The sequence below is a fragment of the Monosiga brevicollis genome, genomic scaffold (assembly GCF_000002865.3).
Source record: "Monosiga brevicollis MX1 MONBRscaffold_19 genomic scaffold, whole genome shotgun sequence".
NCBI lineage: Eukaryota > Choanoflagellata > Craspedida > Salpingoecidae > Monosiga > Monosiga brevicollis.
Window position 1 is genome coordinate 461,355 of NW_001865056.1, and position 13,517 is coordinate 474,871.

Below are 13,517 nucleotides of genomic sequence, written 5' to 3' on the forward strand. Positions count from 1 at the left end.
GCGCTTAGTACTACGTCGACGTCGACTTTAACTCGGTCTCGGCTGTCAATCTCATCATTGCGGTTGGGCTGGCCATTGACTCAAGCGTGCACATTGCCCACGCTTTCCTGGGAGCTCAAGGCACACGGGATGAACGAGCTCGCGAGGCGCTCCGAGTAAGAACACGTTGGGAGAACTGCTCAAACCTTAAACGGTGCGCCAAGATCAGACGCAGGGTGCCGGCGACAACTCACTGTCTTGGTGTGATAGAAACTGGGCCGAAGTGCAGTCAACGGTGCCGTGTCGACTTTTTTGGCCATTGTCCTGCTTAGCGCTGCCCAATCGTACATTTTTCAGGTTTGTCACCACCCGTCTTCTTTTGTTGGCTTGGTGTCTCCAGACTAGCTGCCCTATTTCGAATCAACTCACGATGTGCGCCTTGCTCCAGATCTTTTTCAAGATTCTGTCCCTAATTGTCCTGTTTGCCCTTTTCCATGGCGTTGTTGTGCTGCCGGTGGTGCTCTCCCTGATTGGGCCGGCGGCCCACCCCGAGTCTGAGGACTTTCTGAAGCAACTCGAGTCGGCGAAAGAGCTTGAGACGCGGGCCCAACCCACGTCGTCTGTGGATGCCGATGCCGATGCCGCGGTGGAAACCCGTTCGCGCGTCCAGGTCCAGTCAGTTTGAAGCCCGCCTGCAATCATGTCGTGACCGCACCCAAGTCTGGTTGCTCCAAGTGAACATCCGAGTGTTTGCTGTGTGGGTGCGCTTTGAGTCAAAAGTGAGAGTTTTACTCGAGTAGTAGAGTGTTTAGGTCGATGTAAGTGCTCATGACATAGGTCTGAAGTCGTGTGTACATGTAATTGATTATCCGGTCAGTGCATTCACAACACTCACACACAGCTTTTTCACGTCTATAATATCAAAGTTCAGCTGGCTCAAAACTCATTACATCCGAATGGAGCCATTTGAAAACACGTTTAACACATTTTTGTCAGCAATTTCAAGACTGCGAAACAACACGCAGCAGCAACAGCAACAGCAGCAGGAGTAGAAGAAGAAGAAGAAGCGGAGCGCTGTGACATGGCGGCAGTGGCGGCCACGACGCAGGCGCGGGTGCTGCTGCGACCAGTGGTAGCGACGTCGGGATTGGGTTGCCTTCGCGCGCGCTGGCTGAGTCACTCGCGGCAATGGCGTGGCCGGTCAAATCTTCCAGCCGTCGGTATTGACCTTGGAACAACACAGTCCTGCGTGGCCTATTACGATGGCCAGCAGGCTCGCGTGCTGGCAGACGAGGAAGGCCGGACCGTCATACCCTCTGTAGTCTCACACCGCCCCGGCCAGGTACGTGGATGGACTCATTGTCAGCAGGAGTTGTCGGCCGCTTGCCACGAAAGTGGGGGCTATAGATTGCAACGGGCAGGCCCTCTGCAGCAGCAGCAGCAGCAGTAGCAGCAGCAGCAGCAGCGGTAGCACCATACGTGTACTCATGATCGGTGGTGGTGGGCCAGGATGATTTGGTGGGGCACGCAGCAGAGCGGCAGGCAGAACTCAACCCCAAAGCTACGTTTGCGACGACCAAGCGCCTTATTGGGCGTCTTTACACTGATGAAGTGGTAAGTATCACCGACGCGGTGCACCGCGCGCGCCTTTCCCGGTGTTTGGCCACTCATTTGTGTCTTCTTTAGGTTGCTGATGCCCAGCGAGACGTGACGTATGACGTGGTCGAGTCCGACAACGGCGAAGCATGGGTCTATAGCCCCGTCACGGACCGAACGGTGTCTCCCAGCGAGATTGCCGGCAGCATCTTGGGGCACATGCGTCGTATAGCCGAGCAGGCGCTGGCCAAGGAAGTTCGCGATGTGGTGGTGACCGTGCCCGCCTACTTTAATGACAACCAACGCCAAGCCACCCGCAATGCTGGTCTTTTGGCTGGTACGTTCCTGTTCAGTCGCACCTTCAGCCCATCGGGTCTCGGCGCCTACGCTAGGCTGTCCATTGATACGTTGAGCTGCACCTGCTGACCTCTTGATCTTTTTGGCCCATGTCCGTTTTGTGCCTCCTGGTGGTCTGGTTCCGGGGTGCCAATGGACAGGACTGAATGTGATGCGCTGCGTCAACGAGCCTACGGCAGCCGCTTTGGCCCATGGCATTGGTCTCAAGGCTGCTGATCGTGAGCGGGGCTCCAAGCTCGCCGTATACGACTTGGGGGGTGGCACATTCGACATTAGCATTTTACAGTTGCACTCGGATGGCACCTTTGAGGTGAGGACCCATCAGAATCCTCGTTTACCAGCAGCTCTTCTCTTATGGTGCCTGCACCTTAGAGCCACCCTTTTGAGCACCTTGTTGTGCAAATGTGCACGCATCATGCGCTGTGGCCACTCGTCTTTGGAGCCCTCACGAATCTTCCCGTGCTGGTTGGAGCAGGTGCTGGCCACAAACGGCGACACCTTTTTGGGAGGCGAGGACGTGGACTCGGCCGTGGCTGAGCAGCTGGTGGAGCGTTTCAAGCGTCAACACGGAACCGAGCCTGACGACGCGCTTCGCCAACGCCTGCGTTTGGCAGCTGAAAAGGCCAAGATCGAACTCGATCAAGCTGTATGTTTCTGCCGCTGCTAACCAGGGATGGCGGTGAAATGCTGACACACATCTCAGCCCGAGCGCCAGCCCCGGATTTGATCTTTCTTTTGCCTCACAGGTGTGTGTGTGTGTGTGTGTGTGTGTGTGTGCGTGTGTTTATAGACAGAGACAACGGTGGTGCTGCCTTTTGCGGGCGAAGCCGGGCGCTTTGAAACGCGCCTGTCTCGGGCCGAATTTGAGGAGATGATAGCCCCTGTCCTGGCCCGAACCGAGGCACCCTGCCGCCAATGCTTGAAGGACGCTGGGCTCACCGCTACTGACCTTGATAAGGTTTGACTTGGGTTTGAATGGCTGGAATTGAGCAGGCTGCTTCTGATGGCAAACTTTGAACGGGAATAGGTGCTGCTGGTTGGGGGCATGACGCGCACCTTGGCCGTGCGTACGTTGGCTGGAGAGCTGTTTGAGCACGAACCCGACGTCAGCGAGAATCCGCTTGAGGCCGTTGCAAAGTGCGCCGCGCCGCGTGCTGTGCGGCCATGCGTGTTTGACCCTGCGTGTGTTTGACCGTGCGACTTTGCGTGCTCATCATGCATGTCCATCGGATGTTGCAGGGGCGCGGCAATTCAGGCTGGTGTTTTGTTGGGACAGGTCGAGGACGTCTTGCTGCTGGATGTGACACCCCTTTCTCTCGGCAAGTGACACCTTGATGGGCGATATGTGTTTTGATGAAAGTCTCATCATTCATAGGCCAGCTCGTCGCGTCCCACTCACGTCTGAACTCGGTGCTTTGGTTGCCAACGGGCCCATGTCATGAAACAGGCATTGAAACGCTCGGGGGCGTGGTGGACGTTCTGATCCCACGCAACAGCACAGTGCCTGTCACAAAGGAGCGTGTCTTTTCGACAGGTGCGAACATCTGCCAACGTGGTCAATCTTTTAAGCATTGCCGTCTCACTTGAATAGCCTTGGTCGCCAATCTTTAGGAGTTGACAACCAAACCGATGTGGAGATTAATGTTGTTCAAGGCGAACGACCATTGGTGGACGACAACCAGCTCTTGGGAACCTTCGCTCTGGTGAATATTCCCAAGCAACCCCGAGGGAAGCCTCGAATTCAAGTGCGCTTCACGGTGGATGCGGATGGCATTTTGCAAGTGCGTGCCCGCGAAGAAGGTGAGCTTAGTTTTATGCTATTCGGTGACGTTAGCCTTTGAGCAGGATGCTATCCCAGCCACAGTACCTCATCCCCCATCTCCTACCGTTTGTGGTCTGGCCCTCAAGGCTCGGGGCGAGAGCAAGCGATCGAGGTTCGCTCCAACGGAGGCTTGGATGCCGCTGATATCTTGCAGCTGCTTGGGGAGGCCGAGCGACCAAGGGGGACGACGCTCGACGAGCCAAACGGGCGGCGGTACGTGTGGACATCTGGCTTGGAAAACGACAGTCCACCTCTCTCGGAGCCCCGAGTCTCGTTTGATTGGCCGAAGCTCACCGCCCTTTGTGCGATGCTTGATCTGAATTGCTGGCATGTCGGGACTGTGGCGTTTTACTCGTCACTAGCTCCTGTCGTCTGTGGAGGGTGATTTGGCAGAGGCATCAGCGGTACTGGATCGCTTTGCACCACAGATGGACGTCTCTGACGTGACGGCATTGCGTGACACGCTCAAGACCCTGCGGAAGGCCATGCGCGACGATGCACAAGAGCCAACGGAGATTGGTGAGCGGGCTGGTCAATTGTTGCAAGATCTGGTTGCGGCCCTTCGTCGCAGCATCAAGCCGCCGAACCAAGCTTAGACGCGCCAGTCGGCCTTGCGCTCATGGCCCTTTGCTTTTCATTCCGATGTGATTATCTGCGACTCAAAGTCATGTGAATTGCTGCGCGATTTGACCCGTGTTCCAAAGCCAATCTTGATGAATGCCCCGTGACATTTGATACTCGCATCCGCTCGTCTCGTGTTGCGATCTCGGGGGCGAAAACATTAGAAGCAGAAGAAAGGCAGATTGTCATCCTTTTTAAGCACCACACACGCAAAAGACACAGGAGCCCTTTTTTTTTTCCTGTGTTGTGAGGCTTCATTTCCAAGCGTACGATACACACTTCAAAGACACAGCGAGGACCGGCATCATGGTGCACGACTGCAAGCCAAAGATTGGCCCATCCATCCTATCGGCAGACCTGGCCAACCTGGGTGCTGATACAGTGCGCGCTGTGAAAGAGTGGGGTGCAGGTGCGTGGGTCGTTAACGTGGTTGTGCGGACCAAGGGACGAGCACTGTTGCAGGTGGCACGCGCCGAGCTGGCCAGCAAGCTCATTGCTGGCCACCGCATGTTCTTGGGGTGGGAACGCATCTAGATTACGTTCACGTGGACATTATGGATGGCCACTTTGTCCCCAACCTGACTTTCGGACCACCCGTGGTCAAGTGCTTGCGCAAGTATACCGATGCCTTTCTCGGTACGCGTCCTGTTTCCAGCAGCAGCAGCCGGAGCAGGAGGGCAAAGACGTCTGGTGTGAGGTTGGCGGTGTGGCCCATGCAGTGGCTGCTCACGCGTAAGTTGGGATGTGCTTTGGTTGGTAGACTGCCATCTGATGGTCTCCGAGCCGCGCAAGGTACGTTTTCGGTCCTTCGATGAACCGTGCCTTACCGCGCCGACCGACCCGTGCCGACGCAACTCACGTCATGGGTGATGGCGACGTCTCTTCTACCAGTGGATCAAGGACATGGCTGCAGCCGGAGCTGACCAGTTTATGTTCCACGTGGAGGTGGATGGTGGGTCCACGCGGCGCACATTTCTTCGCTATGCACAGGTCCCGTCAGGCTGGCTGACGGCACGTGTGGGTAGATGACGTTCCATCGCTGATTCAGGAGGTCAAGGAAAGTGGCATGAAAGTACGTTGAATGCGCGCTGCGAGCTTTTTATGTGCTCCAGGAAGCTGCTGCTTAATTTGCTACCAAAGTCTGCTCATCCCTTTTTGGCTGGACTGCCGGCAGGTGGGGGTGGTCATCAAGCCCAAGACACCGGTGGACGTCGTTTTCCCGTACGTGGAGCAGCTGGATGCCGTCCTCATCATGACCGTCGAACCGGGCTTCGGCGGCCAATCGTTTATGGCCGATATGATGCCCAAGGTATGCAGGCCGTCCCCTTGCCCCGCATCCGAGTGGTTGCCAGCCTCGTTCTGTGCCTACTATACGGTCGTGCAAGTGCTTGCATCTCAAGGCAGGCGAGTTGTGATCAACAGGTGTCTGCCTTGCGGGCACGCTGCCCTGGAATGGACATTGCCGTGGATGGCGGCCTCAGCCCAGAGACGATTGACCAGGCTGCACAGGTGCGCGATAGGCATGCAGCGCGGCTGTCCTTGACCGGCCGCAAGTTGGACTGTCTCACTTGTGCCGATTTGCTGTCTCGTGCCCTTGCGATTCCCAGGCCGGTGCCAACATGATTGTGGCAGGCAGCGCTGTCTTCAAAGCCGACAATCCTAAGTTGGTGGTGGACCAATTGCGCGCAAGTGTCGCGCGCTACGGGAATGGCGTGGAAGCCTAATGCCCATTTGCTCGAGCCGCGACCTATGCGACGACGAAGAAGACGAAAAGCCCTTTTCCAGCACGCGAGACCAGTCATAGAAAACTTTTCCACCCTGCGAATTTATCTGACATTGGGTAAAAAAAGTGAAGCTCATCATTCATGACATTTAGTCAACGGGTCTCGCTGGGGATAAAGCGAGCTGTGTTCGAGATTTGAACCTCATCTTGGCCTTTTCTTGACACAGCCGCGAAGATGAAGTGAGCCTGCGCGCGACCGCTGGCGATTGGCCCGAGGAGAGAGTCTGGGCAGGGTTGTTCTCGGCTGGCGGCGGCAGCGGCAGCGGCAAAAGAACCGAGAGGGAATTATCTGTACAAATTGTTTCCAACAGAACGCCTTTACTGCGCTTCAGTGATCCGTTTAGCGTTTTCTGCCGCTGCCAGCCTCGTGTCCAGTCCTTTGTGTCAAGTCTTTGGGCTCGGCCTGCTCGCCGATACCAGAGCCAGCTGTCCATGCATCGCACGGCGTGCCGTCGTACTACGTGCAGCTGTGCATCCACCTTGACTGCTGTGCTCGACAAAACATATCAATGCTGATGGCGTGTCTCCTGTGCTCTTGGCGTGCGTCTCGTCTCGTTGCAGGTTGGAGCTGTGCAGCTTTAGCAGCTACAAGATCCACGCGGGTCACGGCCGCCGACTCGTCCGAGTCGACGGTAAGCCTTGCCATGTCTCTCGTTCTTGACCTGTGTTTCAGTTGTCTTTTTTTTTTTTGCGCGCCTTGTGGGAAGCGCTTGCTGGGTATATCAGCTGGCACGTTGGCTGTTTTTTGTGTGTCCCGAGGTCACATACAACTTGGGTGTAACTCCGAGCACAAGTTGTTCGTCCAGTTTGTATGCGAGCATGGGTAGCCGGACCACAGACACATCACTGGTCCGGCGTTCATGATGTGACTCGTTCAATGCACATGATCACGCGAAGGGCTGGAGAGCCGAGCACAGAGCCGTGTCCCTCGTGAACCGTGCTTGATGTGCTGATGCAGCTTTTCCCCTCGTCATGCCTTTGTGCATCATGCTGTGTTGAAGGAATTTTTTTTTCGAGGGAGAGCTTTTTTTGGTGTGCATGTGTGTGTGTGTCCATGTCATGATGGGTGCTGTGGTCAGCCGTGTGATCGTGTGCATGTGTGGTTTGCTTGTTCAAAAGGCACCGATGACAAACGGGCAGTGCTCATACGTTGTTGACGACGCATCTCTCACGACTTCTCGCTGTGTTGCTTTTTTTTTTACTCTGCTTCAGGCAAGACCTTCTACTTCTTGGGTAGCAAGGTCGAGTCGCTCTTCCTGCAGCGCAAGAACCCCCGCAAGATCGCGTGGACTGTTCTGTACCGCCGCAAGCACCGCAAGGGTCTTTCGGAGGAGACCACCAAGCGCCGTACTCGCCGCACTCAGAAGTTCCAGCGCGCTATCGAGGTAACATGTTTTGTCAAGCTTGTTTCTCTAACTCATGCCACAACTCGTTCTATTCGTTTGGATGTGGCCCCTACTGGTCATTTTTGTTTCCATTGGTGTACCTCTGGTCCTGATTTTGTGATTGGATCTTGCTTGACGCTGTGGTCTGGTAATAGGGCGTCTCGGAGGAGAAGCTGCGTGAGCTGCGCCAGCAGAAGCCCGAGGTCCGCGCTGCCGCTCGCCAGCAGGCTGCTCGTGCCGCTAAGGAGAAGAAGCAGACTCAGAAGAAGGTTGCCACCAAGAAGCCCAAGGCTAACGCTCAGGCCGTGGCTTCCTTCAAGGCCGTCAAGAACGTGCCCAAGAAGCTCAACCGCAGCACTGGCCGATAAGCCCATTGTTGTTGGGAGAAGCAGGCTGTGGCTCTCTTAATTGATGGCTCATCTTTGATACCTTTTTTTTTTCCATCCTTTTTCGATCCAAAATTCGTTTCCATCTCCTCACCACGTTACTTTCCCCACACTTGGATCTCTCGTGTCATTTATAACGGCATTCATCTACATCTGTTGAACCTGCTCTGCGGCACGGAACCCAAATCAGGCCGCTTGACCCTTTTTATTTATTTTTTTTTTTTTTCATTCATTCCCTTTTTTGTCTCTCACACACCTCTCGAAAACAGGTTTCAGCCCACGACGAACAATCATGCTGATGTGATCCCGCATGTACCAGTTACCAAATGTACTTATCCCACGTTGCACCGTTGTTTCGCTTAAGCAGTCTCAACATTTCCAACTGTTGCTCCAATACACCAGTAACCCTTTTGTTGCACTGCTCTTTTGGTTGACGCTGGCATTTTTCGCTCCAACCTTGAGTGTTACTGGAAACGTCGAGCAGGATTGTGTGGTTGTGACACCACTGCCACGGCTTGCTGCTTGGTCAGCCGTGGTGTGCTGCCTTGATTGGCAAACAGCCAGCCTTGGTCTGCAGTCGTTGCTGTTGCCAGGGCGCTTGGCGCCAAGGCATCCATTTTCGACTTTACAAGAGATTGCCTAGCCACTACCTCAGCTTCGTTTCTTCTTCTTCGTGTGTGAACAACCAACATGGCAGTGCGCGCCACAACTGGTGAGTTCTCGCTCTTCATCCGGTGTTTGGTCACATCCTTATACAAGCGTTGCACATCCAACTTTTTGTCGCGCTCTTCTCGAGTACTTGGCATGGGGGCTTTTGTTGTTGTTTGGCCGTTGTTCTGTTTGTTTGACACAGTAGTCAGAGTCGTGGCGCTTTCCATCGCCACGGCTTGTTACATCTGTGTGATATTAACCCAAGAGTTGTCGCGGCGTTGCGGACTGCTTGTTTTAAGTGGCTCGATTGACGTTTGGGGCAGCTCGTCTTTTTCTGGGCAGCTTTTCGAGAGTCGTGCGGAAGGGGTGTCTTGGTACACCGGGCGAGCTTCGGCGAGCTTCTCCATCTTTCCCCACATAGTATGAGAAGCGACATCACCTTTTCACATCATAGCACCTCTGCATTTGCATATCGTGTGTGTGTCTGCTGCTGTGTTGTACACTCACGTTTGTTTTGTTTCGCAAATTGCTCTGGATGCCTTTGTTAGACGCCATGTGGCTGCAGGCACGACGTGCCATGTCAGTCAGCAGTCTGCGTGCAACTACTCGTGTGCCACGGACTCGACGCGTACCCAAGGCAGTTTTGACAGTCACGCCGGCTGCTGCCAAGCACGCCAAGGATCTGCTAGCCCAACATGGTAGCAATGCGGTGCGTTTACAGTTTTTGTTTCCCCTCAAATGAGGATTGGAACTTGCCTTTTGGGGTCGCCTCCTGTCTTCTGCAGTCTCGCAATCTCAAAGTAGTTGGGTGTGCCTTGGCATGTAACAGGTCGGTTTGTTGGTGGATATTCGCAAGCGTGGCTGCTCCGGCAACGCCTTCCACCTCGATTATGCCGAGCAAATCAAGCCCGGCGATGAGGTTGTGGAGGTTGATGGCATCAAGGTTGTCGTGGCTAGCCGTGCCATCATGCAAGTCTTGCACTCTACCATGGACTATGACGAATCAGACATTGCCGAGGGCTTTGTGTTTGAGAATCCCCAAGCCACGGCGACATGCGGCTGTGGCGAGTCATTTACATAGCTTTGCATTTGCTCGTCGTTAATTTTCCATAGTCCCGTTTGGATTATTGTCCTGCGGGCTGGTTCATGCTGGTCATGTTTCCCCGATGTGTGTTTTCGTTCTATTTTCCCTTTTGCTTTTGCATATCACATCACCGTTCTCCTGAGGAGACGTTTTTTTGACGTGTTTTGATCCTCATGTAAGAGCAGTCGTTTGGGTCGGAGATTTCATCTCTTGCCCTTGGTTTTTGTAAAACCGTCTGCCTTCATGGCGTGCCTCTTCACCGTTTTTATCCGCCCCTTTTTAAATTCGTCCACTATCCGATTCAGCCAGTTCTGAATTTAAACTCGAACTTCGACTCGTCGTGTTTTTTTAACCAGTTTTCCTTTGCAATTATTCATGACCTCAGCCGTCCTCGGCGGCGCGCCAAACCATCACTCGTCCCGAGCTATTGCCACCGGCCAAGATGTGACGTGTCGGATGGCAAGCATGCAGTGACGTCACCGAGGTCATGTGGTCTTCGTTGGTGAGAGACAAGCTAGGTACGGAAAGCATCGGTGCCCTGTCAGCAGTTTGCAAATCAAGATGCAAGCAGCGATAAGGGTGGTTGGTGGGTGATGGACGTACAGGTTGCTGCTGTGAACATCAATGACGTGCACGGCTCGAGGCCGCAACATGGCGCCCGAAATGACGCCGGCACTGCATTTCGGATCAAAGTAAGCTTTGAAATTGGTCAGCCAGCGACCCGTCTGATTGTTATGGCGTACGTTATGCCTACCAGCAAGTTCCATCCACCCAGTCGAGTTGGCAAAAGCTCAAGAGAGAGAGAGAGATAGGGTTTGAAAGGCGAGCGCCGATGGGAGTGACTGCCGGCACAAACCTGGGGCTTTGATTCGCCTCACCGCGCAGCGCAGCTGACGCGTCAAAGATTTTAATGCGGTCGTCATGCCCCAGCGAGACGAGGTGCTGGCCATCCGGGCTAAAGACCGCACTAGGGAGGACCAACAATGCGCATGAGTTGGAACTTACCGATGAGCCAAGTCTGGTCTTTGGAGGGATTCAGGTCTAGGCGACTCGCCAGCTTCGTACTTGCTGACTGCACGAGTATGCGTAGCCTTCCAGAGGGGCTTGGGGGCCTTTGACGCTTTACCCAACGCGCGCGTGTCCCAGATGCAGACGAGGTGGTCCAGAGAGGTCGTCACCATCATATGACTCTCCTGCATCGGCACGCCCCACCAGCCACGAGACCCCCCACTCCAGAGTTAGGAAGCGCGATTGAGGCGGAAAACTAACTGATGGAGACTGAAAGAGAGCGTGCCCGCACTTCCACGCAGGCTTGCCCTCAACACAGGAACAGAAGGTTTACCTCGGGGTGGAAGGCAACGTGGGAGACCTTGCGCTCATGAAGCGGCCAAAAGGTGTGGGCCCGGGCTGCTGCTCGCACATCTGTGGCGCTCACGCGACCATCGCCATGGCAGCCGAGCAAACGCTTGTTGGCCCAATTCATGTCGCTGTACGCCAGCATGGTCTCTTCAAAGACGGCGGCCTCAAGAAAGGATTCGGCTGACACGTCGAATATCCGTGCCACGCCCTCGTAGGAGGAAGTCAGCATCTGGTCACATGTAGGCGCGCCAGCCACGGTCCCGCAAACAGGCCCGAAGGTGTAAAATGGAATTGCAGCGTGAGCTTCCGCACGAGTGGCACAATGGCGGGCAGAAAACAAACCTGGTGGGCATTGCTGGGATCAATAGCCAAGCATGATACGGGCCGTGTGTGGGGTCGCCATGACACGACGCAGCGGTCGTCATCTGGCTCGTCCAGATTGTAGAGACCCACGAACCCACGTTTGTCGCCTGCAAAGACGAGCGTGTGCTCCGTGCTGGGGTGAACCGCCATGCTGAAGATGCGCTCTGGCACGACCTTCGCAACGCTGCGTTCACCCCGCAGCTGCAACCTCTTGAAGTGAGCGGCCACATCATCTAAGAGCCGGCACGAGGTTTGACCAGAGTAGATGGGTTAGGGAGACGCGGTGACACAAGGGGAAAAGAGACTCGACTGTAATTGCGCGACTTGCTGCAGACGACGTGCCTTGGGAGGTGCAGGCTTCCTTGGCCCCATCCAGAACTGATGAGGTGCGCAGTAGTCGAAGCATCTCGCGGCGCAGCTGCACCTCATCTGAGTTGGCCTCTTCTACACCAGCGCTGTCCGATGGGGCATGGTCCGACTGAGTGCTCTCTGGCTGCGGACTGGTGGAAGGTGATGCGTGGTCAGGATCTTGCTGTGCCGATTGAACGGCTTGGATGGTGGCGGCATGCGCTTTGGCAACGCGCTCCACAATGGCCTCCTCGTCCAGTGGTCCTGCCAGAGCGCTGAGATCACCCGAGGGTGGCTCCAGGTGGCGCAACGCGTCTGCTTGCTCCTGCAAAGACGGCAATTTGCGGTAGATTGGGGCAAACGCGCGATGAGGGCACGTTATTGCTTCAATCGATGCAGCAGCAGAGCAGCAGAGCAGTAGGGTTGCAGGTCCAGCCTTCCCCCCCGCCCCCCCCTTGCTTGCGGCAGCAGAGTAGATGAAACTTTTTTTTCTAAAAAAACGCACCTCGGCCAGGGTTCGGGTGGGTGCAGTGTCGGCGTTACCAGCCGCCAAGCCCCGAAGACGCGCACTGCGCCGGGTGGGTATTGGTGCCGCAGCGGCCGTGGCCTTTTTGCGGCGTGTGGTCAGGCCACGGGTTGATTTGGGAGTCTCAGTGCTTTCTCCAGCCAGGGCCCGTACCTGTGAGGCGCGCACATAAAAGGGATGGTAAGGCGCTGCCTCATTCAACGTTTATCTGTCAAGCCAAAAAGGCGATGCAATTTGTGCGAAAGGAGGATACCTCACGAGCGGCAGGGGCAATGTCCAGCATGGCCATAAGCTGGGCATTTTGCTGAATGTTGGCCAAACGGCGCTGTTCATAGTCGGAGAGGTCCGGGGCACCCGCTTGGTCGTCATCATTATCATTATCATCATCATTGTCGTGCGCAGCGTCTTGCTCATCCTTGGACGCTAGAATCTTGTTTCCCACATCTGCGGGCTTGGGTTCTGATTTGACACGCTTGGGGCGTGGGATAGAATCCGTGTCTGAACCCGGTGCTTGGTCAGCGGCAGCAAGCGCTGCACGAAAGGCCTTGCTCCGACGTGCGCGGCGAAGAGCGGGTGCATGTGGGCCTTCAAAGGGTTGCAACTGGGCTGGTGGCACCACCGCACTATCCGGGGCAGAGGAAATGAAGCCAAGCGACCACGCGATCATCCAGAGTGAGTCGGCTCAAAGCGTTGCTCCGGAAGCCAGCGGGATGGCGCGCGAGAGCGTGGGCGCACCAGTCTTCAGATCCAAAGAAGACAACAAGTTGATGGTCTGAGCCACGGTGTTTGCGGCAAAGCGTGCGCTGCGCAAGGAGATGCAGGTCTCGAGGGTCAGATGCTGGCAGTGTTTCCCTCCGCCATCGCCCGCCTCCGGTTGGTCAGCGGCGGGTCGTACCTGTTCTGTTGTCGTCGGCTGGGCGATCCGGGCTGGCCAGCTGCCCTGCCCACGCAGCCGCGCCCAAACTCGCTCCCCAACAGTCCATTCGCTCATTCTCCCCGAGCCAAGTCGCACAGTCACCCCCGGAAGTTCAAATACGGCTCCAAGCTCTCTGTGTGTGTGCGCGTGTGTGTGTGTGCGTGTGTGTGTGTGTGTGTGTGTGTGGCTGTGCCGTGCTGACATTAGAGACTTTCTGACAATCCAAGAGCACACTCTTTTGTCAGAATTTCTCGTCCATTGGCGCAAAGATCTTGCAGTGGGTTTAAGAGGTTTTTAAGGTTGGCTAAGGTAGCAGATATGATTAGTTGTTGCAGTGTAGA

The 13,517-nt window shown here is 55.5% G+C and overlaps 4 protein-coding genes across 4 annotated transcripts in view; 3 read left to right on the plus strand and 1 right to left on the minus strand.

Annotated features, from left to right (window-relative positions):
- Nucleotides 1-129: 129 nt before the first annotated feature.
- Nucleotides 130-5,456, plus strand: MONBRDRAFT_21620 (uncharacterized protein; the record flags this gene model as incomplete). The annotated part of the gene is made up of 10 exons (XM_001747812.1): nucleotides 130-155; nucleotides 650-654; nucleotides 1,194-1,321; nucleotides 1,489-1,593; nucleotides 1,666-1,912; nucleotides 2,073-2,242; nucleotides 2,408-2,578; nucleotides 2,723-2,890; nucleotides 2,960-2,999; nucleotides 5,401-5,456. 10 exons carry the CDS (start codon nucleotides 130-132, stop codon nucleotides 5,454-5,456), a joined length of 1,116 nt encoding a protein of 371 aa, XP_001747864.1.
- Nucleotides 5,457-6,322: 866 nt separating this feature from the next.
- Nucleotides 6,323-7,973, plus strand: MONBRDRAFT_33426 (uncharacterized protein). The gene is made up of 4 exons (XM_001747813.1): nucleotides 6,323-6,338; nucleotides 6,720-6,790; nucleotides 7,371-7,543; nucleotides 7,699-7,973. Exons 1-4 carry the CDS (start codon nucleotides 6,334-6,336, stop codon nucleotides 7,909-7,911), a joined length of 462 nt encoding a protein of 153 aa, XP_001747865.1. The 5' UTR covers nucleotides 6,323-6,333; the 3' UTR covers nucleotides 7,912-7,973.
- Nucleotides 7,974-9,133: 1,160 nt separating this feature from the next.
- MONBRDRAFT_27457 (uncharacterized protein) lies at nucleotides 9,134-9,661 on the plus strand (the record flags this gene model as incomplete). Its single annotated transcript, XM_001747814.1, has 2 exons — nucleotides 9,134-9,289; nucleotides 9,410-9,661. 2 exons carry the CDS (start codon nucleotides 9,134-9,136, stop codon nucleotides 9,659-9,661), a joined length of 408 nt encoding a protein of 135 aa, XP_001747866.1.
- A 384-nt stretch (nucleotides 9,662-10,045) lies between these two features.
- Nucleotides 10,046-13,517, minus strand: part of MONBRDRAFT_27458 (uncharacterized protein) — a gene marked incomplete at both ends in the record, with an annotated part of 4,027 nt that continues 555 nt past the window's right edge. The window contains 10 exons of the mRNA XM_001747907.1: nucleotides 10,046-10,178; nucleotides 10,268-10,414; nucleotides 10,521-10,631; nucleotides 10,670-10,857; nucleotides 11,007-11,252; nucleotides 11,366-11,619; nucleotides 11,711-12,059; nucleotides 12,240-12,413; nucleotides 12,514-12,758; nucleotides 12,996-13,063. Coding sequence (XP_001747959.1) covers nucleotides 10,046-10,178; nucleotides 10,268-10,414; nucleotides 10,521-10,631; nucleotides 10,670-10,857; nucleotides 11,007-11,252; nucleotides 11,366-11,619; nucleotides 11,711-12,059; nucleotides 12,240-12,413; nucleotides 12,514-12,758; nucleotides 12,996-13,063 — 1,915 coding nt within the window. The remainder of the gene's footprint in view (nucleotides 10,179-10,267; nucleotides 10,415-10,520; nucleotides 10,632-10,669; nucleotides 10,858-11,006; nucleotides 11,253-11,365; nucleotides 11,620-11,710; nucleotides 12,060-12,239; nucleotides 12,414-12,513; nucleotides 12,759-12,995; nucleotides 13,064-13,517) is intronic.